General features: G+C 39.5%; 1 protein-coding gene across 3 annotated transcripts in view; it reads left to right on the top strand.

Moving 5' to 3' along the window:
* The window catches only part of LOC311593063 (phospholipid-transporting ATPase ABCA3-like), a 94,959-nt gene that overhangs the window by 17,691 nt on the left and 49,346 nt on the right, over positions 1 to 27,922 (top strand). For 2 of the 3 annotated variants that reach the window (XM_084774136.1, XM_084774138.1), the window contains exons 6-14: positions 7,954 to 8,213; positions 12,048 to 12,164; positions 12,666 to 12,783; positions 17,006 to 17,179; positions 17,970 to 18,148; positions 22,546 to 22,680; positions 23,331 to 23,460; positions 26,462 to 26,616; positions 27,075 to 27,230. In XM_084774136.1, the coding sequence (XP_084630262.1) occupies positions 7,954 to 8,213; positions 12,048 to 12,164; positions 12,666 to 12,783; positions 17,006 to 17,179; positions 17,970 to 18,148; positions 22,546 to 22,680; positions 23,331 to 23,460; positions 26,462 to 26,616; positions 27,075 to 27,230 (1,424 nt within the window). The remainder of the gene's footprint in view (positions 1 to 7,953; positions 8,214 to 12,047; positions 12,165 to 12,665; positions 12,784 to 17,005; positions 17,180 to 17,969; positions 18,149 to 22,545; positions 22,681 to 23,330; positions 23,461 to 26,461; positions 26,617 to 27,074; positions 27,231 to 27,922) is intronic. The other variant, XM_084774137.1, reaches the window with a different exon arrangement.

Raw genomic sequence — 27,922 nt, 5'->3', positions numbered from 1 at the left:
TTTATTCATTTCCTCCATTATCATCTTCATTACTAAGAATTTGAGGTCATTTTTTTTTATTTCAATTGTCTTTGAATTCTCTGGGATGCTTTCCTTGGGATAGCTGGGATCTAGAGATGCTATATTGTTTTGGGTTTTGTTGTTTATGTTTTTAGTCTGGCTTTTCGTCATCTTGCTGTCTCTGATGTTGGGAAGTAGCTTCTGGTGTCCTTCACTGTTTGTTGAGAGCAGTTTGTTGGTGAATGATTATAGGTCAAGGGCCTTTGCCTGTGGTGATCAAGGAACTCTTGCCTGGTACAGGTAGGTGACCTGGTTTCAGTTCCTGGAGACTTTGCTCTATATCCTGGGCTCCCCACTAGTTCATCCAAGGTAGGTGCTGGTGCTCTGCAGCTCTAGTAGCAGTTTGAGGTAGTGTATGTACAGCCAGTTATCCTGTCTTTGGCTGGGCTTTGAATACCCTGTCCTCTGGCCCTGAGGTTTTGGGTCCTAGGCTCAGATCACCTAGAGTGCCTGAACCCCTGCTAGCTTCTAGTGGTTGTTTAGATTTCTGCCTGCTCCAACCAGGTAGTGGGGCCTAGGTTCTGCCTGTCAGGGAGAGAGAAGCTACTGCCTTCTGATTGTTGTTAAGGAAAGTAAGCAAGATAGACAAATTATTGTAGAAAATAACTAAAATGCAAAGAGGCTATGTACAAATTATCAAAATCACAAAAGAGTGACATAATAACAGATACTGAGGAAATAAAAAGCTTCATGAGGTCATACTTTAAAAACTTTATTCCTCACTGGGCAAGGTAGCACATGCCTGTAATTCCAGCACTTGGAGAGGCAGAGGCAAAGGCAAGTGGATCACTGTGAGTTCAAGGCCAGCCTGGTATACAAAGAGTGTCCAGGACAGCCAAGGCTACATATAGAAACCCTGTTTCAGAAAAACAAACAAAAACTCTGCATTCCACCAATCTGTAAAATCTTTAAAAAGAAAAGATAAGAAAAGGATAATTCTCTCAATAAGTACCAATTACATAGGTTAAATCAAAATTAGACAAATAACTTTAAAAACCTATAATTCCTCTTGAAGTAGAAGCAGACATTAAAAGTCTCCCAACTAAATAAAAGCCCAGAGTCTTATGGTTTTCTACTAGGCTTTAAAAGAGAAGTTAACACCAATACTTGTCAAATTGTTCCACAAAATAGACACAAAAAGAACACTGCCCAATTTATTTTGTAAGGCCACAGTCACCCTGGAACCCAAACTACATAATGAACCAACAAAGAAAGAGAATTATAGACCAGTTTTCCTTATGAACTTAGATGTAAACATTCTCACTAAAATACTTGCAAACCGAATTTTAAAACACATTTAAAAAATCATTTACCGTGATCTAGTAGGATACAGCCCAGATGTTCAGGAATAGTTCAACATACATAAATTAATAAATGCAATATAAACCATACTGAAATACAAAAGCCACATGATCATCTCAGTGGATGCAGAAGAGGCCTTTGACAAAGTTCAGCACTCCTCGTGATAAAAGTCTTGGAGAGATTAGGGATATAAAGGACATACCTCAACACAATAAACACAGTTTTCAGCAAGCCCATAGTCAACATCAACTTGAATAGAGAGAAACTCAAAGCAATTTCACTAAAATAAGGATCTTAGCTAGAGCAATAAGCTAAAATAGTACCAAAAAGATACAAATCAGAAAAGAAGAAATAGGTGAAAGTGTGGTTCCAGAACAGGAGAATGAAGTGGAAGCGGGTGAAAGGAGGCCAGCAAGGAGCTGCAGCCCGAGAAAAGGAACTGGTGAATGTGAAAAAGGGAACACTTCTCCCATCAGAGATGTCAGGGATTGGTGCAGCCACCCTGCAACAGACAGGGGACTCACTAGCAAATGACGACAGCCGGGATAGCGACCACAGCTCAGAGCATGCGCACTTATGATACATACAGAGACCAGCTCCATTCTCAGGGAAGCACCATTGCGATGGCAAGGCTTACCCAAACATCGTTTACATGGCAGACGACTGTGGCAGTGTTGCTTAATATAATTAAATGCAGGCATCTCAAGTTTGTTTCTCATGATTGATAGAAGGTTTACACTAAGTGCCTTTTATTGAAGATGCTTCCACAGTGAATGGAAAAGGTGAACGTATTCCAAATACGTTTGTTCCTGTATATGAGAGAGAGGGAGATAAATGTTTGCCTTGGCTTGCACTGAAAATTAAATTGCTACCAAGAGCAAACTTGATAAGACGTTTTTATTCAAGATGTCTCCAGAGTGAATATGTTAAAAATAAAAATGCTTTGAACATTCCAGTTGCACCAGGTCATGTGTGTGACATTGGGCAGGTATTTGCTTTTGCTTGCACTGAAAATTAAACTGCTATCAAGTTAACCCATGAAATAGTTTATCCTGAACAGCCACAGTGCCTGAAATCACCAAGTGGATAGAAAATGTATTGAAACTCTGTATATATTACCCCCTAAGTCATTTTCCTGTCTTCACTAATTTTAGCAAATGCATTCATACTAGCTGATGAAAATAGGCTTTCTCATTGACAACCACAGCCAGCTTCTTGTGTTTTTATACATTTTTTTTTTGTCAGTCAGAGACAATCAGTATGTGCTTACTTGTTTTCAAGTAGAGAAATGAGGTAGAGTCTGATAGGACATATTCTTGTACCACAGACAAAACAAATCTTCTGTTGCATTTACTATCAACTGCTGCTGATACATTTTAGAACATACTTAGGCCCTCAAGTTTTCTTCTTAATAGCTTGAAGAACATTAAGATCATAGGCAAGTCAGTTACCTTGCAGAAAGTGTCTTGTATGGCGGATGTCTGATTTTATGTCTTTAAATTCTTAATGTTTATGGATATGGTTTAATTAACAGGGGAAATTGTTTATAACATGAAACCAAGTGCCAAACAAAGCTAATTCTTCAAGAGAATAGATGAGAAATTCTGAATGTCTTCTGAAAAATTAGACTCGGCAAAAATGCATTATTTTTCATATGCTATATATTCATGCAGAACAAGTCTTTGTATTTTGTATTAAAAAATTTAAATAAATGATCCTTCAAATAAAAAAAAAAAAAAAAAAGAAAAGAAGAAATAAAAGTATCTTTATTTGCAGATGATCTGATAATATACACAAATGACCCAAAAGATTCCTCTAGGAAACTACTACAACTAATAAATATGTTCAGCAATGTAGGTGAATACAAAATTAACTCACAATAATCAGTAGCCCTCCTATATACAAACAACAATAGTCTCAGAAAGAAATCAGGGAATCAACATCTTTTACAATAGCCTCAAGTAATATAAAATATCTGGAGGTAACTCTAACCAAGCAAGTGAAAGACTTGTATGAAAAAAAACTTCAAGTCTCCGAAGAAAAAAATTGAAGAAGTTATCAGAAGATGAAAGATATCCCATTCTCATGGATTGGTAGGATAGTATGGTAAAAATGCCCATTTTACTAAAAACAATCTACAGATTGAGTGCAATCCCCATCAAAAATTCAACACAACTCTTCACAAATTTTGAAAGGGCAATTTTCAGCTTCATATAAAACACAAAAACCTAGGATAGCTGAAACAATCTTGAGTAATAAAAGAACTTCTAGAGTTATCACCATCCCTGATTTCAAGTTGTACGACATAGCTATAGTAATAAAAACTACATGGTATTGGCACCAAAACTGGCATGCTGATGAACTGAATGGAATTGAAGACCTAGACATAAAACCCATACACCTATCAACACCTGATTTTTTTAATAGAGGACTCAGAAATACACAGTGGGAAAAAATACAGCATCTTCCACAAATAGTGCTGGTCTAGTAAGATGGCTGCATGTAGAAGAATCTAAATAGATCCATATTTATCTCCCAGAACAAAACTCAACTCCAAGTGGATCAAAGACCTCCACATAAAGCCAAATACACTGAACCTGATAGAGGAGAATGTGACCAATAGCTTTCAATGGACTGACACAGGAGATGACTACATATATATATATATATATATATATATATATATATATATAATGAAATTTTAAAAAATATATTTTATAAATTTTTTCATATTACATCTTAATTGTTATCCCATCCCTTGTATCCTCCCATTCCCCCTCCCTCCCATTTTCCCCTTACTCCCCTCCACTATGCTGTGACCGAGGGGGACCTCCTCCCCCTGTATATGCTCATAGGGTATCAAGTCTCTTCTTGGTAGTCTGCTATCCTTCCTCTGAGTGCCACCAGGCCTCCCCATCCCAGGGAATTGGTCAAATATGGTGCGCCAGAGTTCATGTAAAAGTCAGACCCCACTCTCCACCAACTGTGAAGAATGTCCTGTCCATTGGGTAGATCTGAGTAGGGGTTTGAAGTTTACTGCATGTATTGTCCTTGGCTGGTGCCATGGTTTAGGCAGGACCTAAACAGAACACAATTAATATGGGACCTTGTGAAACTGAAAGCCTTCCACACAGCAAAGAACACCATCATAGGATAAAGTGTCAACCTACAGAATGGGACAAGATTTTTACCAACCACATATCTAATACAGAACTAATATCCAAAATAGATAAAGGACTCAAGAAACTAGATATAAAGAGAAGAAATTTAAAAACAGGGTACACATCTAAACAAAATTCTCAATAGAGGAAACTCAAATGGTAGATATCAAGAAAAACTAACCCAATTTAAAAATACGATACACATCTAAGCAGATTTCTCAATAGAGGAAATTCAAATGACCGAGAAACACTTAAAATGTTCAACATACTTAGACCTGAGGGAAATGCAAATTAAAACTACATTGAGATTTCATCTTGTGATTGTCAGAATGGCCAAAATTAATAAAACAAATGACAGCTCAAGCTGGCAAGGACGTGGAATAAGAAGAACGCTCATGCATTGGCTGGTAGGAGTGCAAAGTTCTACAGCCATTATGAAATCAGTGTGGTGATTCCTCAAGGAGACAGGAATTTGTTTACCTCAAGATCCAACTTCCCAATCTTGGGTATATACCAAAAGGATGCTTCATCCTACCACAGAAACACCTGCTCAACCCTGTTCTATTTATAAAAGTCAGAAACAGGAAACAACTGAGATATCTCAAATATGTGAATAGATAAAGAAAATGGGGTATATCTACATGTGCATGTAAATACAATGGAGTATTTCTATGACGTTAAAAAATGAAATTATAAAATTCACAGGTTAGCATGTGGAACTAGAAAAGCTCATCCTGAGAGAGGTAGCTCAGACCCAGAAAGACAAATATAGTATAATTTGCTTATATATGGATATTAAATGTTAAGTCAATGACAAACAAGCTACAACCCATAGAACCACAGAGGTTAGTTATAGAGTAAGGGGCTAAGGATGTATGGTTAGATTTCCCTAGTAAAGAGAAATATGATAGACAGTTATGGAAGGATGAAGGTGGGCATGGAACAGAAGGATCAAGTGGAGAAAGGAAATCAAAAGAGGAACAAGAGAGAGAATACAGGAAGACACAGCTAAAAATTAAGAGCCATTTGAGGGATAATGCAGTAGAAATAAGCTTTCTACAAATATATATGAAGGTGATCTACATAAAGTCACTAAATAATGTGGAGACAGAACCCAAACTAGACATCTCTTGTCATCCAATGAAGCTTCCAGTACCAGGATTGGTACTGAAGACAACACCTACACAATTCATTGAACTTAGAGAAGTCAAGCAGGTGGCTGTATAGAGTCTTTGACACTATGTGCCAGCACCTTTGGTATAGGACGTTACAGTGCATACTACTAAAGGAGAAATGTAAACTCCAAACCAGCCACAAACTCTTTGATCTACAATGGTGTTCTGCCTGCAAGATATACTAGTGCAATGGTGTCACAAATCTTATGGGAGTAACCAACCAATATCTGGTTAGACTTACAGCCCACTCCACAGGATGAAACCCATACCCAACACCTCTAGGGTTACTAAGAACCTGAGACAAGATAACCCAGGAACATATGGTGAAACCAAATATTCTCTTTAAAATACTCAGCAATAAAATGACTCCTAATGACATTCTGCTATACTCATAGATCAGTGCCCTGCTCTGCCATTATCAGAGAAACTTTCTCCTGCTAGTATAGGCCTTGGGAAACTCATCCTTGAATGGGATGGCTCCATCAAATCCTGCCCCTCAGGATGCTCCATGGAAGAGGATGTGGAAAGAGTGTAAGAGACAAAAGAGCTGGTGATCACGAAGAAAATAAAGTCTGTAAATCAACAAGATCAATACACATATCAACTCAGAGACTGAGTCAGTATGCACAGGGTCTTCATGGGCATGCACCAGATGGGGTCTTAGAGTGAAAAGGAGAAATGGATGCATAACCCTGTGTCTAACTAATAAGCAATCTCCAACTGATAACCACTTGCAAAACAAAATTTAGTTTCCTTCAAAGGAGTCTATGGGTGAAAAAAGTACTCTTGAGGGTAGACTGCATGCCCAGCAGTAAATGGCCAACAGAAAATTAACTCAAGAGCATTTTTGGAAAGTCTTTGTCCCATATATATATGGAAACAAAAATTAAAAATAAAATAAAATAATAGAAAAAAGAAAAAGCCTGACATGACATTATGAGTCAAAGAATCAAGTATATGTGTGTGTGTGTGTGTGTATGTGTGTGTGTGTGTGTGTGTGTGTGTGTGTGTGTGTGTGTGCATTCACACATATATGCATACATATACATATATTCTCTCTTTTTAAACTACAGGTACTTTACATATATATTATGGTTTAAAACTTAGTGTTTTTATTGGATTCCTAAATGTACAAATGAGTGGGTCTCTGATTCTTGTGCCTTCTCTTAGACTGTTTCCCTTCTGTTTGTTTTGTTATGTTCTGATTATTAGTTTTTGTTTTATCTTATTATATTTTATTTTGTTATTACACCTTGGAAGCCTGACTGTTTTCTAATGAGTGACAGGAGGGGTAGATTTGGATAGGAGAGGAGATGGGGAGTAACTGGGATGAGTAGAGGGAGAGGAAACAGTAATCAGGATATATCCTGTGAGGGGTAAGTCTATTTCTCACAAAAAAAGGGGGAAAGAAAACATGAGAAGTTTCCATAAATTGGAGGAGGCCATATCAGCCTAATAAGAAAATGCAATATACCATTCTGTACGGGAAACTGGAACAGCAAAGTAAGATTGATGAAATGCAATTGAGTTTATATATTATAAATAGTATCACACCAGGGTTAAAGTCTTACTTTTGAGGAATGTTTGTGACAACACAGCATATGAGGCTAAGGAAGTGGGATGCAGATAGTGCTGGGTTGACAGCAGTTTTTCTCAGTCTTGTCATTATCGCTCATCTAAGACCCCTTGGGGGACTTTAAATACCTAATCCTTCCCTTTCATGAAATTTCAACACTTAAGAGCTAGTTCTGTTTGTGAAGGATGGTGTGGAGTGACCCAGCCTCCCACTGAAGGTGCAGGGCATATAAGAACCCTCTGCACTGCTTTTCTAATTTTCCATCATATTGATTTTTCCAACATAAAAGCATATTGAAAAAAAACCTAACCCGAAATTCCCTAACCCAAAGTACCAATAAAAGTAAATCTTCTCTATCCGATAAAGCACACCTGTGGAAAGTATGTAGCTTAGTAATTCCCCTCTGATGTTAGGAGCAGTCGTATAGTCATGAATGGCCTAACAAAGGCACCAGGTTTCAGAAGGGCACTGCTCCACATCTCCCATTTCATCATGTGAACGTCACAGAGTTCATGCAGACTAAGGTGGCTGGACTGCTTAGTCACAGAATTTTATCATATCACCTTCATTGCCAGAATATTCATGTACAACACATGGGTGCATGTGAAGTGCTGGTTTTCTTTGTTCAATTCAGCTATTGTTAGTAATTTTAGCTAGCAATCTTTATTTCCTCCTCCAGGGTACATCAGTGAAGGGTTCCTGGCTGTGCAACATGCCTTAGACAAGGCAATCATGCTACATCATGGTGGTGCTGCTGCAGCAGCACTCTTTAGTGCCACCAGCCTTTCCACTCAGAGATTCCCACACCCTGCGTATCGCCACGATTACTTCTATGTGTTTGCTAACATTTTCATCCCCCTGATAGTAGCATGTACCTTCTGCATGAATCATCTTACCCTCATCCGGTCCATTGTGTGGGAAAAGGAAAACCGATTGAAGGTAACTGTTTTTCTCGTAGACAGCATTTACGTTGAAATTTTTGGAAGTGTGGCATGAATTTATGTGTAAGGTTGAATTACTTCTTCGTGTTCAAAACTGACAGTCCTGTTTCAAATGCAGTCATTCAGTGTTTTGGCATTTGTGGAAATCCTCTATAATTTTGTCTTTATTCAAAATTTTCAGCATGACTCTTACTTTCAGCTTATGGAAGACTATTTTAGTGAATATCCCAGATATAATTTAAATATTGGCTACCCTCAAAATACTAAATGCATCCAGTCCAGGGTTAGCGGTTTATCAGGCGATTTTGAAACACTGCTTCAATCTCACTAGTTGTAATTCTGGATAACTTTTGCTCTTTTGTTACCTGGTCTTGATAGGTGTTGTGTTCTTACAACATTAGCAATGTTATCTGTTCTGGAGCATAGAGTGGGGAGCTCTGCACTTGTTAAGGCTTTTTGTAGTTAAGGCTCCCTCAACTATGTTTTGCATTTTCTACATACAAACTTTGTACTTCTTTTGCTAGATGTATTTTGTCACTTTATTGCTTATTAAAGCTTGTTAAGTAAGGGTCTCAAGATGGCTCACAAGTAAAGAATTTGCACACAGGCTTGATGAACTGACTTCCAGCCCCATATCACACAAGGTGACAGGAGACGATCACCCCCAAGAATTGCCCTCTGACTTCCAAGTGCACCATGCCACATGCATACCTGTAAGCACACACACGTGTGCATGCACATAGACACAAAAATAAACAAATAAAAATGTTGTTGTGTAAATGTTTCCAGCATTAATCCTTTTTTTCTTTTTTTTTATTTTATAAATTTTTTAAAATTAATTTATTCATATTACATCTCAGTTGTTAGCCCATCCCATGTATCCTCCCATTCCTCCCTTCCTCCCACTTCCCCCCTACTCCCCTTCCCTCCCCTATGTCTGTGTCTGAGGGGGACCTCCTCCCCCTGTATATGCTCATAGGGTATCAAGTCTCTCCTTGGTGACCTATTATCTTTCCTCTGAGTGCCACCAGGCATCTCCATGCAAGGGACATGTTCAAATATGGGCACCAGAGTTTATGTGAAAGTTAGATCTCCTTCTCCACTCACCAGTGGAGAATGTCCTGTCCATCGGCTAGTCTGGGTAGGGGTTCGAGGTTTACTGCCTATTTTTTCCTTGGCTGTTGCCATAGTTTGCGGAGGACCTAAGGGCCCAGACTCGCCTGTAGTTTTCCAGGACCCACTGGATCCTTTTATTTCCTCTTTCTCCCAGGCTTCTCACACCTAAAGTCTCAATAGGATGACCTCCCCTCTTACCCACTATCCTGGTAGGTACAGTTTTTCATGGGGACGTACACCTTGGACTAGTGTCTCAATATAAGTGAGTATACACCATTTAGCTCTTTTTGCTTCTGTGTGAACTCACTCATTATGACAATTTCTAGCTCAATCCATTTGTCCACAAATTTTGGAAATTCCTTGTTTTTAATAGCTGAGTAGTATTCCATAGTATAAATGTACCACAGTTTCTTTATCCATTCTTCTATTGAGGGACACATAGGTTGTTTCCAAGTTCTGGCTATTATGAATAAGGCAGCTATGAACATGGTTGAGCATATGTCCCTGTTGTGTGATAGTGCATCCTCTGGGTATATTCCAAGGAGTGGAATAGCTGGGTCTTGAGGAAGCCCTATTCCCATTTTTCTGAGAAAGCACCAGATAGCTTTCTAAAGTGGTTGTACTAGTTTGCATTCCCACCAGCAATGCAAGAGTGTTTCTCTTTCTCCACACCCTCGCCAGCATGAGATGTCAGTTGAGTTATTGATCTTAGCCATTCTGATGGGTGTAAGATGGAATCTCAGTGTCATTTTGATTTGCATTTCTCTGATGACTAAGGAGGTCGAGCATTTCTTTACGTGTTTCTCAGCCATTTGATATTCCTCTGTTGAGAATTCTCTGTTTAGCTCTGCACCCCATTTCTCTATTGGGTTATTTGGTTTGGTGGTGTTTAATTTCTTGAGTTCTTTATATATTTTGGATATTAGACCTTTGTCAGATGAAGAGTTGGTGAAGATCTTTTCCCAGTCTGTAGGCTGTCGCTTTGTTCTCTTGACAGTGTCATCTGCCTTACAGAAGCTTCTCAGCCTCATGAGGTCCCATTTATTAATTGTTGATGTTAAGGCCTGGGCTGTTGGTGTTCTGTTCAGGAAGTTGTCTCCTGTGCCTATGAGTTCCAGACTCTTCCCCACTTTTTCCTCTAACTGGGTTAATGTCTGTGGTTTTAGGTTGAGGTCTTTAATCCACTTGGACTTGAGTTTTGTGCATGGTGACAAATAGGGGTCTAATTGCATTTTTCTACACGTAGACATCCAGTTAGACTAGCACCATTTGTTGAAGATGCTGTCGTTTTTCCATTGAATGGATTTGGCTTCTTTGTCAAAAATCAAGTGAGCAAATGTGTGTGGATTCATCTCTGGGTCTTCAGTTCGATTCCATTGATCCACTAGCCTATTGCTGTGCCAGTACCATGCTGTTTTAACTACTATTGCTCTATAGTACAACTTGAGATCGGGTATGGAGATTCCTCCAGAGGATCTTTTATTGTATAGGATTGTTTTTGCTATTCTGGGCTTTTTGTTTCTCCATATGAAGTTGAGAATTGTTCTTTCAATGTCTTCAAAATATTTTGTAGGTGTTCTGATAGGGATTGCATTGAATCTGTAAATTGCTTTTGGTAAGATGGCCATTTTTACTATGTTGATTCTTCTGATCCAGGAACAAGGTAGATCCCGCCATCTTCTGATGTCATTTTCAATCTCTTTCTTCAGAGGTTTAAAGTTTTTTTCAAATAAATCCTTCACTTGCTTGGTTAGGGTTATTCCTAGATATTTTATATTGCTTGTGGCTATCGTGAAGGGAGTAATTTTCCTAATTTCTTCCTCTGCCTGTTTGTCATTTGTATATAGGAAAGCTACTGACTTTTTTAAGTTTATTTTGTATCCTGCCAGTTTTCCAGCATTAATCCTTAGAACATTGAATAGCGCATTTTATCTCGTTTTTGTCTCCTACAGGTAAGAACATGAACCTGTATCCACTCTTAAGAACTTTGAATGGCATGCGCATTTCATAGGTCCTTCTACTTATTCATTAATTCAAAAACCACTCATTGAGAACCAAGCAGGTAGAAATGGAGAAGGTCAGGCTAGAGTCATAGAATTTAAATTTTGACATATTAGACAAATTCAATAAAAATATTTTAAGTAGCCTCCAAAAATTCAGACGTTAATTTATACTAACAGCATGTTCTTTGTTAAGTAATTTTAATATTCTTTTATCAAAACTCAAAATACCTCATATTCCTATAAACAACTACTTCTGAAAGAAAACACATTGCTCATAAAGATTATTGTTAAAGCTGGGTGCATTTTCCTTCACTTTCCATCTTAATTTTAGCGCTTTTAGTTTTTATAATTGAATTTAAATATTATCATATCTTTTCCTAGAAATATTATTATAAGAAAGATATACTTAAGTGGCTTGTAGCTTTGCTTGCATGCACTCTATGTCTTAGCAGTATCAAAAAATTATTGGAGGGATGACCTCTGAGCCTATCAAAACTATAAGACTCAGTTACTAGCTGAATAATTTTAATGAAATTACATGAGGTCCTTAGTTTTATCCTCTGTCACTTGGAGACTTGAAATATAAATATGAAAATTAGATAATATGTCAGTACATTTTGTGGACCCTAAGGCTGTGTGTGTGTGTGTGTGTGTGTGTGTGTGTGTGTGTGTGTGTGTGTCATGATAATTAACTTGTGCTAATTCTTCTACAGGAATACCAGCTCATGCTAGGACTGAGCAATTGGATGCTCTGGGTTGCTTATTTCTTCACCTTCTTCTGTTTGTATTTTATTAACATCATAATTATGTGTGTGGTTTTATTCATCAAGGCAAGTGTCGTTTTAATTCCAATATACTGTGGCTAAACTTTAAGAGGAAAGCAGGAGTCTAGGACCAGCCCAACCCTCTTGGTTTCTGGGAGAAGAAATCTGAGCTTTTGTGGACTTCATTGTATCATCTTAGAGGCTGCTTATCTTCTCAGCCACTTTCAGTTTAAGCTGGGGCATTGGGAGGACCTTCTGCAAGGCGTTTGGTGCAGGACATGTGGCTTTTAGGATAGTTACCTAATGTGTCTGCATCCCTGCATCCACAGAGAGTATCAGTGCATGCCTGTAATTGCAGCAGGGGGAGGCAGGTCACCATCAGCTACGTAGAGAGTTCTAGGCCAGTCTGGGCTCTATGAGACTCAAAAGTATAAATTTTTCATCTTCCTGAAAGTATCACTAGTGTCTACCATGAATAATAAAATATTTAAGGATATGTATTTGCTAATGCCTTGTCATGATAACATATCACACATGACTAAGCTGGATTTCTGATTATTTTGCTAGATTAAACCTGCGCCAATCTTCCAGTACAATGACCCAATCCTTGTCTTCGTCTTTTTGTCATTTTATGCCATCTCCTCGATATTCTTCAGTTTTATGATTAGCACATTGTTTGATAGAGGTGAGTAGATGATTCCTCCTGGGGAAGGGCATTGGCACAAAACAGACCCTGTGTTTGAAAGCTCCCTGTAAATGTCACTTGCCACCATACCCACAGCCTCGGTGCTCTAACTGAGATGCCTGTGCCCTTGTAATTCCTTGACGTGGACTGAATGCACCATGATAGCTCACACCTGCAGCGCTAGTACAGAAAGCTAGTAATGACGCAGAGGCAGGAGAGTCAGGAGTTTACGGACATCCTCAACAATATAGTAAGTTGTAGGCTAGTACGGACTATATGAGACTTTTGCCTTAAAAAAAAGAAGAATATCCTGTTCGTCGGCTAGGATATTCTCCACCGGTGAGTGGAGAGTGAGATCTGACTCTCACACAAACTCTAGTGCCTCTTTTCTGACCATGTCCCCTGGATGGGGAGGCCTGGCGGCACTCAGAGGAGGGATAGCAAGTTACCAAGAAGAGACTCCATACTCTAAGAGCGTATATAGGGGGAGGAGGTCCCCCTCAGTCACAGACATAGGGAAGAGAAGAAGGGGGGAAGTGGGAGCGAGGGAGGAATAGGACGAAACAAGGGAAGGGCTAACAATTGAGATGTAATATGAATAAATTAATTTAAAAATTAAAATTAAATAAAAATAAAAAAAGAAGAAAAATAGAATGGAGAGCTATGAAAATTGATAAACACAGCATTTGTGTGATGGTATGATTATAGTTGGGCGCTCTTTCTCACACTGAACTACCTCTTGTTTGGTATCCGTCTAGCCCTCCCACCAGGAATTGTTGAGATAAAGACAGCTTCTGAATTGGAGGGAGCAGTGCCTGCTAGTTTCTGATGATGAGAAAAGCAAGAAAACAATGGAATGGCTCCCTGCACTTAAATGCTTATGGTTGGCCTGTTGTGTATTTGAAATGCAGTGCCTACCCCCACCAAGCTGGCATTGACCTTTGGAGTAGGGATATCACATGCACGAAAATTATTTTAGAGTTCTCCAAAGAAGCAGAAACAATGGAAGATTAAACGGGCATTATAGTGAATTGGTTTGTTTGAGTGTGGAGGCAGGAAAGCCAGGAACGAAATCCAGCATGCGTCTTAATGCCTGAGACTGGGAGGAGCCAGTGGGGCCAGTCTAGCCCAAGGTAGGATAGGACGGATGTTCTGGCCTTTGAGGGCAGGTAGGAAGAAAAAGAGAGAATTCTCTTTCCCTCCACGTTTTTGTTCCTTCCAGGTTCTCAGTGTAGGATGAGTCCACAGATTCAAATACTGACCTCAACTGGAGGGGCACAGACACACCCAGAAATAGCATTTACTCTTTGTGTTCCACAGTGCATTCAGAATGACACGTGAAACCAGTCACCAGAAAATGGCATGCAGGGAGCAATGAAGATTAGTAAATCACAGCACACACGTAATGGGGCCATAGATCACAGTATTGCAAGTGATGATGCACTTTAGGGGTGGTAGGTAGGTTTTGAAAGACTTTTAAATGACTGAAAGATGAGAATAGAAGATAAAACCAATGAGTGTAGATATTCACTCATTCACTGACACATTCGCTCTCTGGTCTGCATACTTGTGCTTAGAATGGTCTCTAACAAAGACAAATGAAACTTTATTCTTCACCCTTTGAGGAATCACATGCCAAGGGGTATTTGTGTGTGTGTGAAGTTACAAAAACGAATTGGTTTTTTTGTAGTTGTTATTTTTGTGAAGGTAAGAATTCCTATTTTTCTATGCCCTTGCCAGTGTTTAGTATTAAACTTTAGCCAAATTGGGACTATGAAGTATTATTTTAAATCTGCATTGTTTTCAATTAGAAAGTATAGTTAGGCAGCAGAGGTGTTGGTTGGCATGTAGGATGCCCCAGGTGTGGGTTTCAGCACCACAGAAGAGAAATCAATAATAAATATGCTTTTCATCAGTTACTAATGAAGCTTAAGCATATGTTACTAATGAGTCAGATGTGGTTTCTCTTCTGGAAAATTTGGCCATGTTGGGCAGGCGTGGTCACACACACCTGTAATCCCAGCCCTGGTAAGGCTGAGGCAGGAAGAGCACCAAAAGTTGGAGTACAGCCTGGTCTACATAGTGAGTTCCAGGCCAGCCAGGGCTACATTGCAAGGCCTTATCTCAAAAGAAATTATTCACAGCCTTTTGTTTCTTAAAGTCTATCATTTTGTCTGATACTTCAGCTATTTTACTCTCTCTGGGTATTGGCATGAATAATTTTTATACTCATCATTAATATGTATCTTTAAACTTCCAGAACATTCTGCCACATTTGCCTTTTCAGAATTTAGCTCATGCCATTGCATTTAATCCAATTAAACAACTGAGGTAATTACTGGTCAGCAAGGATTTGTATCTGCCACTCAGCCATTTATTTTATATGTGTCTCATCTTTTTCTCCCTTGTATCTTCCTTCCACTTTGATTCTCAGTTCCCCATCTATATGACTTCTGATTATTTTCTTATATAAGTTATGCTTAATGCCATAATCTTGAGCAATAACTTCAGCATCAATAATATTTTTAAAAATTGCCAAACTACAACAAATATTAATGGTATATCCTCTCCTCTCAGAAAGATAACTAGAGTGAGGATGATTTTCCCAGCTTTCAGCTTATTAGTAATAAATATTATTATTTACCAATTTAAATTATTATTAAAAAATAATATAATAAAATATTTTTTAAAAATCATTGAGTACACCAAGCTGCTGATGTTTGGTCCCAGAACCAGGTAGTCTCTCTTGCATTCCTAGCTTCTGAGCCATCTCTCCAGCTGTATCTCTCTTGCACTCTTGAAAGATGGCTTTGCCTCATATAGAGTTCTTGGTTGACAAGTTTCTGTTTTGTTTTCGCAATGTCGTTCAGAGACTTCCCAGCTCTAGACTCAGAAGAATGCTGTAGTTTTTACTTGACAGAGTCTCCCGCTTGCTACTCTATAACCTTTTGTTTTGTTGTCTAATGCTACCAGTGCAACCCAGGCACTCGGGCATGCTAGGCAAGCACACTGCCATCGAGTGATGCCCCAGGACTTTGTTCTGCCTGTTCTCTGCCTTTTAAACTTGAACGGTTTTATTTTCGATGTGTCTCAGTGTGAGTTTCTTCAACTGCCCTACTTGTATGGAGTTTTTGTTTTCTTTTGTTTTTATGTTTGATTTTTTTTCTCTTATCTTTGGATAGGGTTTATGGCTTTATTTAAATGTAGTGGTTTTTTTAACCATAGTTCTTCAAATCAGATGCTTGCTTTCTTTTTCTGTGACTGTTGTTTGCATATGGAAGTGACTTTGACAGACCCTTAGGCTCTGCCAAGTATTTATTCTTTCTTTCTTTCTTCTCCTTAAGATTGTATAATGTTAATTATAATATTTTTAATTGCTGTTTTTTTTTCTTTTGTCTACCCAGACATTTAAATTCTTCATTTTGGGTACTTTAGTTTGCTGTTTGAGAATTTGTTTAGTTCATTTTCATAATTTTCATTTCTTTTTTTATAGTCTCTATAACTAGGTATCTTTTTCCTACTTCTCCTCAGCTCTCTCTTTGAGGAACTGGGCATATTTAAGACAGATTGTTTACAGTGTTCCTTTAATAAGTCCAGCCTTTGGCCTTCCTCAAGTGTGTTCCACAATGAGTATCTCATACCATCTTGTTTGTAAGCTTCCTAATTCTTTGCTGAACACAGCAATATTTCAACTATTTGTAAATGGAAACTCTGAAGATCAAACCACATTTGGAACTCCTAACTTCTCTAAGACCCTTCTAGTTGGGTTGTTGTTGTTGTACATTGTAGTGTCTTGATTTATTCAAGCATCTTTTTTTAAAATCCATCAGCATGTCACAGACTAAATCTCATAGTGCCTGGAGGATTATTTTGATTATTGCACTAGTGCTACTTATATTTATAATTTCTTATGTTGGGTGGTAATATATAAAACTATAAATTTCTAGCACTTGTCATGATGTTCATAATCATCACATATAGAAAGAACAGTTCCGGAGAAACGAGATCCTTCACATTTTACCTCAGCCCTTCTTTCAGAAGCACCTCTGAGCACACAGTGCACTCCTGACGTTATATTCATGATCTGGGAAAAACAATGGTAAACAAAGTAGACATTATCACTTTTTGTAATGCTTATGGGAGCATATATGTTGAAATTCAAATTATTTGTTGTGTGTTTCAATATTGCTTACATGGACCATACCTTCCGTTACGTTTGCAGCCAACTTTGCTGTGAGCTTGGGAAGCTGCTTTTTTTTCCTGACTTACTTCCCATCCATTTCAATGCATCAAATCTATGAGCACATGACACCCAAGCAGAAGCTGATTTGGTCCTTCAACTTTAATTCTGCTATGACATTCGGATTTAAATTCCTAGCTGACGCAGAGACAAAGAGTAAGTAGTGATCTTGTAAACTTTCCTGTGTCCTAGTGGGTACATAGTTGATATCTTACTGGTTATTCAGAGTTTCATTTTGATTAACTTAATCTAGTTTTGCTGGCTAAAGTGCCCTCCCAAATTTTCTTCTACTTTATACCAACATATTAGTATATGAGTGACTTTGCAATCACTCCAAAAGTTTTTCTGGGAGTCCAGAATGGTCCCTTCCTGAATCTGCTTGAGCAGGTATCCATCCCTACATTTCAGTTATTACATTTTTCCAAAATTATGCATTCCAGTGAGATTTTAGCATGCACAGTGGTGAGGAAAGGAACCATCATCCTGATCCATAAATATGGGTTTTATTTGTTTGCTTTTGCTTTTGCTTTTGCTTTTCAAAACAAGTTTTCCCTGTGTAGCCTTAGCTGTCCCAGACTCACTTTGTAGACCAGGCTGGCCTCAAACTAACAGAGATCTGCCTGCCTCTGCCTCCCAAGCACTGGGACTACGGGTGTGTGCCACCACACCCGGCTAGGTCTGCTTCTGTTTATTAAATTCTATTTTCCTGAATTTTGTGTAGTTGCTTTCTATTCCATTCATTTTCAATTGTTTCTCTGTTTGGGTACAGTGTGAGACAGTTTCAGAATTACTGAGATATCCTCTTGGGATCCTAAATTCTAAGGCTATAAGAAGGTAGCGGACTCACCCGGAAACCTCTAGAAAGGACCAACAAGTGATTCAGAGATGATGCAGGTGAAGAACTAGTCCCTACGCACCTAATTGACTGTCTCATGCTTTGTCTTAGGAACTGGAATGAAATGGAGTAACATATTCTCTTCCACGGATACAGACAGCTTTTTATTTGCCTATGTGCTTGGGATGCTTTTAGTTGACGCTACCCTATACGGCCTTGTGGCCTGGTATATAGAAGCTGTCTTCCCAGGAGAGTACGGTGTGCCCAAGCCATGGAACTTTTTCATGATGGTGAGTCTTGGTGCCTGTTAGTCATAAAAAGATCCTTGTGGGTTTGTCCTAAAACATCTTAAAAGAAAATCACTAGCCAGTTTTATACTATCTATTACTGAGTTAGTGGACCAGATGAGAGAAGCACTCTCATCTATGTTCTGTCCATACTAACTCACTACTGTTTACCTAAGACCGTCTGATCCCTCATACGTCCGTAGATGATGAAGGTAAGATCTTGGAGTCCTAAATTGCTAGTGTAGATATCTATAATTATATGTGAGGAAACATAATCACGGGTAAGATCTCGAACATAACCAAACGGTTCAAATTGTGAGTAATCAGTCCACAACATTCACAGGACTGTATTTCAGAAGAACTGTGTGTTCTCAGAGACGTTAACAGCACTGACACTCTGGACAGCAACACAGAGATGTTCAATCAGGTCTGGGTCCTCATTGCCTCCTTTTGTCTAGCTTTCTTAAAGTCGGGGCTCCAGGAAACAGTTTAAAAACCTTTGGCCTCTATGTTGCTCAGAGAAGATCTGCTAGTGATGTAGGACTCTCTATGACATCAGTTTGCAGTCAGTTCCCTGTATACCTCTCAGATATTTATTGGGGGGGGGACAGGTATTTTTTATTTTTGAGATTACAATTTTAATTACATTTCTCTCTTCCTTTTCCTCTTTCCACATCCTCATAGCTACACCTTTCTATTTTCCTTCAAATTCATGGCCTCTTATTTTAAAAGTAACTATTATTGCACACACACACACACACACACACACACACACACACACACACACACACACATATCCTGTTCATTACATATAATGCTACCTATATGAAAATTTTCAGGACTGACCATTTAAAACTGGGCAACATCTAGCCAATGGTCAGAACATTCTCCACAGTAGAGTGGAGAGTGGGATACGACTTTCTCACGTACTCTGGTGCCTCACATTTGACCATGTCTCCTGGAGGGGGAGACCTGGTGGCACTCAGAGGAAGGATGGCAGGTTACCAAGAAGAGACTTGATACCCTATGAGCATATACAGGAGGAGGTAATCCCCCTTAGTCACAGTCATAGGGGAGGGGAATAAGGGGAAAATGGGAGGGAGGGAAGAATGGGAGGATACAAGGGATGGGATAACCATTGAGATGTAACAAGAATAAATTAATTTTTAAAAAAGTGTACTTTCCCTGGGGAAGGCCAACTCTCTCATTCCCAGATTTGCTCAGCTGCCAATAGTTTTTGTGTGGGTTGAGGACCCATGAGCGTGTTTCTTGCTCAGCTCACACTTGGACAGCCATGTTGGTGAGGCTCTGTGAGTGTACCTTCTGATATTAGTGGGAGACAGACTCTTGCAGCAAGTTTCCTGATCCTCGCAGCATCTTCTTAGGCCCTCTTCCATAATTCTTCCTGAGCCCTGGGTGCAAGAGTGTTCTGTAGATGTATCCACTGGGACTGGGGCCCCACTGTTCTGCATTTTTGATTAATTGTGCTTTTCTGATATGGTCTCCATTTGTTGCAAAGATAAGTGTCCTTGATGGTGGGCAAAGACTACACTCATCTGTGGATTTAAAGACAAATGTTTATATATTTTTGTCAGCAGTTATGCTGGTTTAACAAAGCAATGCCTGCAGATACTCCTCCAATAACTATAGCTTCACTAATACTGAGTGGTTAGATAGGACTCCAGAATAAGGCATGCTCGCCTTCTCCTTGAGGCTAGAGAGCTGTTGGTTACCCCAAGGTATGTATACCACTGCTGAACCTTTAGGGTTATCATGCCCAGCTGGTCATGGATTTGGTTTATAGCTGGGTAGGGCTATTTGTTTCCTCCTTTCCTTTGGAAGCTTGCACAGTGCTTTTCTGGTACCATGAAAGCCAATCCTCAAGGAGGAGGCATTGGAGTCAGTTCCGGCTCAGGGGGCTCTGACCCCATTATGGTTTCTTTAGCAATAGGTGTTTACTTTCTGCCTCTGGAGAGTAACCAAGAGTAACAGCAATACTGAAATCCCCTAGTACCAATTGATGTTAATCTCTGTCTTTAAGTCCAGAAATAGATTTTTTATGAAAATAAACACACTGAGTTTGGTGCAAATATGATTTATACTATGTCTTCTTGGTTGGCTGTTCCCTTGGTTAGAATGAAGTATCCCTTTAAAAACCTCTTCCACTTAGTTCTAATTTAAAGCCTATATTTTCAGATATTAGGATAGTGGACACCTGCTTATTTCCTGGTCCTCTTTCACTGGGTCACTTTTGCCCATCCTTTGACTCTAAAGTGGTGCCTATCTTTAAAACTAAGATATGTTTCTGTAGGCAGCAGATAGCTGGACTTTGTTTTTTATCCATTCAGTCAGTCTGTGTCTTTTGATTGGGAAATTAAGGCCATTAATATTTAAAGTTATTACTGAAATGTGTGTGTTAACTGTGGTCATTGTGTTGTTGATTCTTGGTTTGTTTGTATTCACCATGGTCCTCCATATTTTAATCATTATGGCATCATATGTCTTTCCACAGTCTCTCTGCTGTGCTCAATTTTCTCTCCAACCCAAATACTGCTTTCTGTATCTTCCTTAGTTTTGGTTTGTTGGGTATAAAATTTTTCAGGCTGCTTATGCTTTGGAAAGTTTTTCTTTCTCCTTCAAACACGTCAGATAGTTTTGATTTGTGTATTATTTGACATTGGCTGTCATAATCTTTTAGGACTTGGACTGCCTGTGTGCTCTTCTGGCTTTTAAAGATTCCATTGAGAAACCATCTGCTATTCTGATAGGTATTCCATTATATGTGATTCAAATATTTTTCTCTTTTAACTTTTAATATGCTTTCTTTGTTATATATACTTAGTGTTTTAATTATGATATATCACGGGAATTTTCTTTTTTTGTCTATCTAATGCGCTGTGTGCTTCTTGTATGTCTGTATGGGTGTTCTTTCCTTGTTTGGGAAAGCTTTCTTCTCTGACCTTTTAAGGATCCAGTATATAAAATATTTTCCTTGCTTGTTGATTCTTGATGCTCTATTTTGCCCTTGAGACCTGATGTTCTGTGTTCTTCTTGATGCGCATTCCACTTGCAAGACTTTCCTTTTAGTTTTGAATTTGTTATGGGGAAAACAGGTGAGGAAGAAGAGAGGATATGGAGGGTTGGGGCTAAAGGTTGGGATATCTTGAGTGGAATAAAGTTAGGTGATAGAAGGGACTGTCCTGGTATATAGGCTGTGTTTCCTGCTCTGAGCCAAAGTGCAGAGGTAGATAAGTGTGGCTGGCTATGTTGTGAGTTCTTTGTTCCCCCACCATTTATCCCCCCTGCAACACTAGATAGCAGGAAAAACAAGGATAGAGAAGAGAGCAGAATTAGGAAAATCCCCAAATCTAACTTTTTTTCCTTTTGTTTCTTCTTTACCATGGTTACTAACAAAATTCAGTCAACCTCCCTAAACAACCAACAATCACCCCAAACACCTCGCGGGACCCTCACATTTATATATCCTCTGAAAAGTTCCCAGAATTCCAAACATCACACAATTTCAGAAATTATCTGCAACTGGCAAAGCCATGCTTCTGCTAGAGCACTAGGCCAATCCTGGCCAGCGGCTGTGGACAGTCCGAAGCAGCCCCACATCCCTGTCCCTGGGATTAAAATGAAAGCACATTCCCCGTAATCTTTATGTGGTTTATTTTTAAGAAAACAAAATTCCAGAACTCTCAAAAATGTCACTACAGACAGGTCTGAGTGGAAAGATCAGATAAGACGTGAGAGAGTCCTGTGGTTTTGTGAATTGGGGGAGGGGAGGATTCTGGCTCAAGCCCAAGCTTGAGGCAATGGAAGGCCAGACTAGGCTGGTGCACAGATTGTGAGAACCAGGGTAAATGTGGTGGGTTGAGGCACAGATATGAATAAGGAGGTCTAGGTATTCTCTTGACCAGGTCCTGGCAGACACCTAGAGATTGGTTGCATCCCAGGTGGTCTTGGACTAGGCAGTGGTATGGGATGTGAGGTCCCTGTGGGGGCCTTGAGATTCCATGCTGCCCAGGTGTGGGTGGCCAGACTAGGACTGAGCATTTGCTGTCGGTTCCAGGATAGGTCTGGAGGGTTAAGGAAAAATGAGAACCTGCTTGCTGGGAGTATTGACCAGGCTAGATCCTGCAAGAAGACATGGGGAGTCTGAAGGCTAGACCCTGGAGAAAGACACGGAGAGTCTGAGTATGGCATACCTCTCAAATATTTATGATTTTAATATGATAGTATATTCTGAGCCTTTGGAATTTAAATAGCTAGCTTGTGCCAAAAATCTGATCTTGAGGATTGTATGCAGCCCATCTCAGTACAAACACTATCAGGTGTGTTTTCTAGTGTGTTCTTTTTCCATGCCATTAGTTATATCATTTGTATTCCCTTATTAGCACTCTTACTGGTTTGGAAAATCACTTCAAAAAAACCCTGAAATCACCCAATTTTATGAGACAATTGAAAGCAAGTATTTTGAAGCTGAACCAGCTGATTTGACAGCGGGCATCCAGATTAAACACCTGTGGAAGGTACTCTTTCATGACCACCCACCCCTCCTTCCTAAGAAGGCTGTAAACTTTCAATGTGAGAAATGCCCAAATATTCAAATTATTTATTTGTTTATGCTAACAAAAGTTCACAGCTGCTGCATTTACTTTTCTAGAGAAAGATAAAAATGATATCTGTATACTATTTATAAGTAGCTGCTATTTGACTGTACATGCCAGATAAGACAACCCACTTGTTCCAAAAATTCTCTTGCTTCTACCTCACAAATTCCTGTCGGAGCATTGGGATCAAAGATGTGTCCACCTTTCTTGTGGACTTCAGACCCTTATCCTTGCACAGTAAATGCTTTTGTCCACCCAGCAATATCCTCTGTTCCTCAAATAGAGATTGACTGAAGAAGACTGGCATTTCCAGTGTTAAGGTGGTAATTGAAACAAAGCAGGAATGGATGGGATTGTTCAGGGAAAGATTGTGCACCTATTGTTAAATTCTAAAACTCATATTGTATCTTCAAATGTTCCCTCTTTGCTGTTTCTCCTTATTACATTCTATTTCTCCATAATATTAATGTGTAGTTGTATTTCAGCTATAAATAGTTGCTCTGAGTACCTGTTCTTCCAAACTGATTATGAAGGATAGAGAGTTAACATTTATGCATTTCCCCCAACAGGTATTCCAAGAGGATAACACCATCAAGATAGCCATTAAGGACTTGTCTTTGAACTTATATAAGGGACAGATCACTGTTCTTCTAGGGCACAATGGGGCAGGAAAGTCTACCACTCTGTCCATCCTCTCAGGTAGGTGTTCAGCTCTATTCAAAAGGTGTCTTCACCTGGGGATAAAGTAATAACACTTGGGTTATATAGTTTAATAGTCGACTTTATTTTCAAGTTTTTATGTAATATAAAAATTTATATGTTAGTGGTTTAGGGGGAGAGATTAAATAACGATTAGAAGATCAGTACATTCAGAACACAGTGCATTTTTAAAGTATGTATATGTCTAAGAACGGAGCACCAAAATCCTCAAAGCAAAACCTGAAAGAGTTGAAAGAGCATAAAACACATTTGCATTTAGAGACTTCAGCACAGCTCTTGCTAATCCTAAACCTAACCATAACTGTAACCCCAAAACCTAACCCTAGCCCTAACCCCTAAACCTAACCCTAACCACAACCATAACCACAACCCCAAATGCTAACCCAATCATAAACCTAACCCTAATCCCTAAACTTAATTTTAACCCTAATCCTAATCATAACCATAACCATAAGGCTAGCCTCTAAGCCTAAACCTAACCATAACACTACCCCTAACCCTACCCCTAACCATAACCATAACCCTTAACCTTAATCCTAACCCTAATCCTAACCCTAACCTTAACCCTAAACCCTAACCCCAACCCTAACTCTAACCCTAAACCTAAGTGGTGCAACTTCATTTAAAATAAAATGATACATATACATATATATATAGTTTTAAATAAATATAAAATAATTTTCCCATATCTTTTTCAAACATCCTTAGTGGTTTTTTCACCTCCCTTTCTCTCCCCCTACAGTTAAATCCCTTCCCCCACTTTTTTCCCATTTTCCCCTTCATAGTGCCTGTGTCCTGTGCTTCCACATCCTGGCACTCCTCTTCTACACTCCTGGCCCCTTTTCACTGTCCTGACTTCTATGGATACCAGAGCTTATATATTCATGTTTGTCTTGAATTACCTCACTCAGTGTAATATTTTTGCTGAAGATACCACACATTTGGACACAGGATTTGAAGGCAATGAGCTGGGACTGACCCACAGCCTCCTCCTTGGGGACTAGCTCTCATAGTACCAGAAGGAGCTATGCAAAGGGTCAAGGGAGAAAAACAGTCAATAGCCCTATGCAGCTGTGTAGCATAACAATGTCCAGCATGACAAGATACTCCAAGGGTGCAACAGTGGCACCTCATCTTAGAGGTAACCAACTGCTGTCTAGTTGAATGCATGGCCTACACAACAGGAATCCTGCCTGGTGCTTCTGTAAGCCTAGCCAACTACCCATGGCTGGAGAGGCCATGGACCCTACAAGAGAACCTACTACTGCCTTTTCCCTAAACAAACATAATTTGTATCTCTCTTTCAAACACCCTTATTCTGTCAGATAAGTGTAGCTTTCCCCACTCACCAAAGAAGATTCTTACAGAAATCCACAACCACACAAAAGGCAGATAATATTTGACTTGAGGTGTCCAACCCCAGCTGAAAAATATGCAACACAACCCCTACAGCTAAGGTTCAGGGATAAATGAGGAAGAGGGGACCAGAAAGATTATTTGGAACCAGAGGCCCAGGAAATCTGCTGTTCATGCCCCCTGAACATGGCAGGAACATACATCCATTACCTTCAACAATATCATCACCCAACCCAGACTAGCTAAGTTGACGTGCTAATGTGAACAGGGGAAATTTCACATGGTCCTATTCATTCATGAAGAGCTACAGTTGGCTATCGAGAGACACAGAGAAGAGCTCATCAGTTGTCCAATTGCAAGTGATCAGCACTGGGCACTTACATGTGTGCAAAGCAAAACAGGGCTTGGTAGGTTATATATGCATACACATATGCATACATATATACACATATACATATGGGAGTGGTGTGTGCATATAACAACAATGATGAAAATACCATTGAGTTTTGAGGTGGATATTGGAAGAGTAGGAGGGGGCAGAAGTGATGTATAGAGGTGATGCATGTATGAAGTTCTCAAAAGTAAAATTACTTAAAAATTCAAATTATTAGTATATGAAAAAAGGATTATCAGATAGGATAAAATATTAAGCTTTATCACTATAATGCCTTTAAGAGGCACAGGTTAGAGTGTAAGGTGTAAATACATTGAAAGTAAAAAACAAATGTGTTGTAAAATATCAGTGGTAAGAAAGTTGGAGTAGAAATCCAAATGTCGGAAAAAACAAAATCTCACTGGAAGCACAGAAACATACTTTCTAATTATTAAACTTGGGGTGAAAGGTCCATGATAGAAACTAGATGTCAGAACAAGTAAAATCAGGATAATTTGTTTAATATGCAAACTGTGTAGCAATCATGAAAAAAGGATCAGACTCCAGGACAACATGACAATTTGTGACCATGGTCACTTGGTTGTTTTCAAACAGAATTAATTTACTGATGGCTCCAGAAAGCCCATGGCCCCCAGCTACTTGGGAGATTAGGATCCCCTGAGCCCAAGAGTTTAGCAGACAACTTTGAGAAACACAATTAGATCCTTTCTCAAAAACAGACTTATCATATTTAAAGTAATACTTCTACTTATTAAAATTAATCACTCGTGACAGCTGCCTAAGACCATCTGAGCCATTTTTAAATTGGCTCTTGAATGACTACATAATTTTCCACCAACCATAACTAAAGTTCTTCAAGGATAACAGTTTTGTGGTTTGGGTTTTCCACTTTAAAAAGTGTCTTCCCAAGTCTATGGCAGTGCACAGACTGTACTGTAACTAGTGACATGTTGACAAGTGGCTGCTGGTGGGCTGGGCTGTCCCTACGTTACACTTTTATGCTTTTATCACTCCAGGTGACTTTCCCTTCTCTACTGAATACTGAGAACTCACAGCACACAGGTAAACAGGAAAAACACAATAAAATATTTCTAATATGATCCTGAAAGAGGCCAACAAATATTTTCATTAATCTCCAATGCTAATGAGAAATCCATGTGTAGCTTTTGTCAGAGGAGCTAATGAGCCCTGTATCCTCACAAAAGCTGCTTCTCTTCTACCTGATTCTAGGTCTCTATCCCCCGACCAGCGGAGAGGCCTATGTTGATGGATATGACATCTCACGACATATGGCTCAAATCAGGAGTTCCCTGGGCTTGTGTCCTCAGCAGAACCTGCTGTTTGACCACTTGACAGTATCAGAACACCTGTATTTCTACTGCAGGGTAAGCAGTGTGGGATATTTATAAGAACCAGAGGTCAGGAAGAGTGCAGGGAAACATTACCTTCAGAATGGCTGTACTGGTGAACCCACAGTAGCCGTGGCTGCCTGCACAAGATCAAGCCAGTAACACTCCAGCAAAGACTGTGGAGAGACTCACAAAGCCCGACCTCTAGTGAGGAGCTTTGGCAGTTGATCACTGGGATAGGGACAACGGCTCTTGTTCCAGGGGCTGCTCTCACATGCATCCCCAGGCAGATAGCGTTGACTGGCAGGAGAGCCACTGTGAAGTTGGGAGAGAGGCAATGGTGGGAGTGCTGAGAGAAGCCAGAAGAGGAGGGAGAGGTTGATATGATCAAAATACATTTTGTACACATATGAAATTCTCAAAAACAGAAAATGATTTCTCAAAGAAACGTCTAAAATTGAAAGTGCCATGCAAACTCTGTCTCCTTCTGCTAGGTGAAAGGAACACCTCAAAAGATGTGTCTTGAGGAAGCCAACAAAATGTTGTCGGCTTTTAACCTGCTGGAAAAACGTGATGCGTTTTCGAAGTCGCTGAGCGGAGGCATGAAGCGCAAACTCGCCATCATTATAGCCCTCTTAGGAGGCTGCAAGGTAACGGGGGAAAAACTGACGACAGACAGCCCTGTGCTACAGCTGGTTTAGAAACACAAGTGACCACCTCTATCCCACTTTCCTGGTAAGTGAAGGCTTTCATGAGACATGCCCCTTGGGCTAGTGCCCAGTTATAAGTGAGTATATACCATTTGAGTCTTTCTGCTTCTGGGTTAGCTCACTCATTATGATCATTTCTAGCTCAATCCATTTGTCCACAAATTTCAGAAATTCCTTGTTTTTAACAGCTGAGTAGTATTCCAGAGTATAAATGTACCACGGTTTCTTTATCCAGTCTTCTACTGAGGGACACGTAGGCTGTTTCCATGTTCTGGCTATTATGAATAAAGCCACTATGAACATGGTGGAGCATATGTCCTTGTTGTGTGCTGGAGCATCTTCTGGGTATATTCCAAGGAGTGGAATAGCTGGGTCTTAAGGAAGCCCTATTCCCAGTTTTCTGAGATAGCACCAGACAGATTTCCAAAGTCTGCATTCCCACCAGCAATGAAGGAGTGTTCCTCTCTCTCCACATCCTCACCAGCATGTGGTGATAGAGGTGAGGACATCCTATTGGGATTCTAGGTGAGAGAAATATAGGAGATAAGGAAATAGATGGATCCAGAGGGTCCTAGAAACCTACAAAAACACTATGATGGGTGGATCTGGGCCCAGGGGTTCTGCTCGATCTA

The sequence above is a fragment of the Acomys minous genome (assembly GCF_964271855.1).
Source record: "Acomys minous genome assembly, chromosome: 2".
In the NCBI taxonomy this organism is placed as follows: domain Eukaryota; kingdom Metazoa; phylum Chordata; class Mammalia; order Rodentia; family Muridae; genus Acomys; species Acomys minous.
This window is presented reverse-complemented; position numbering and strand designations above follow the sequence as displayed.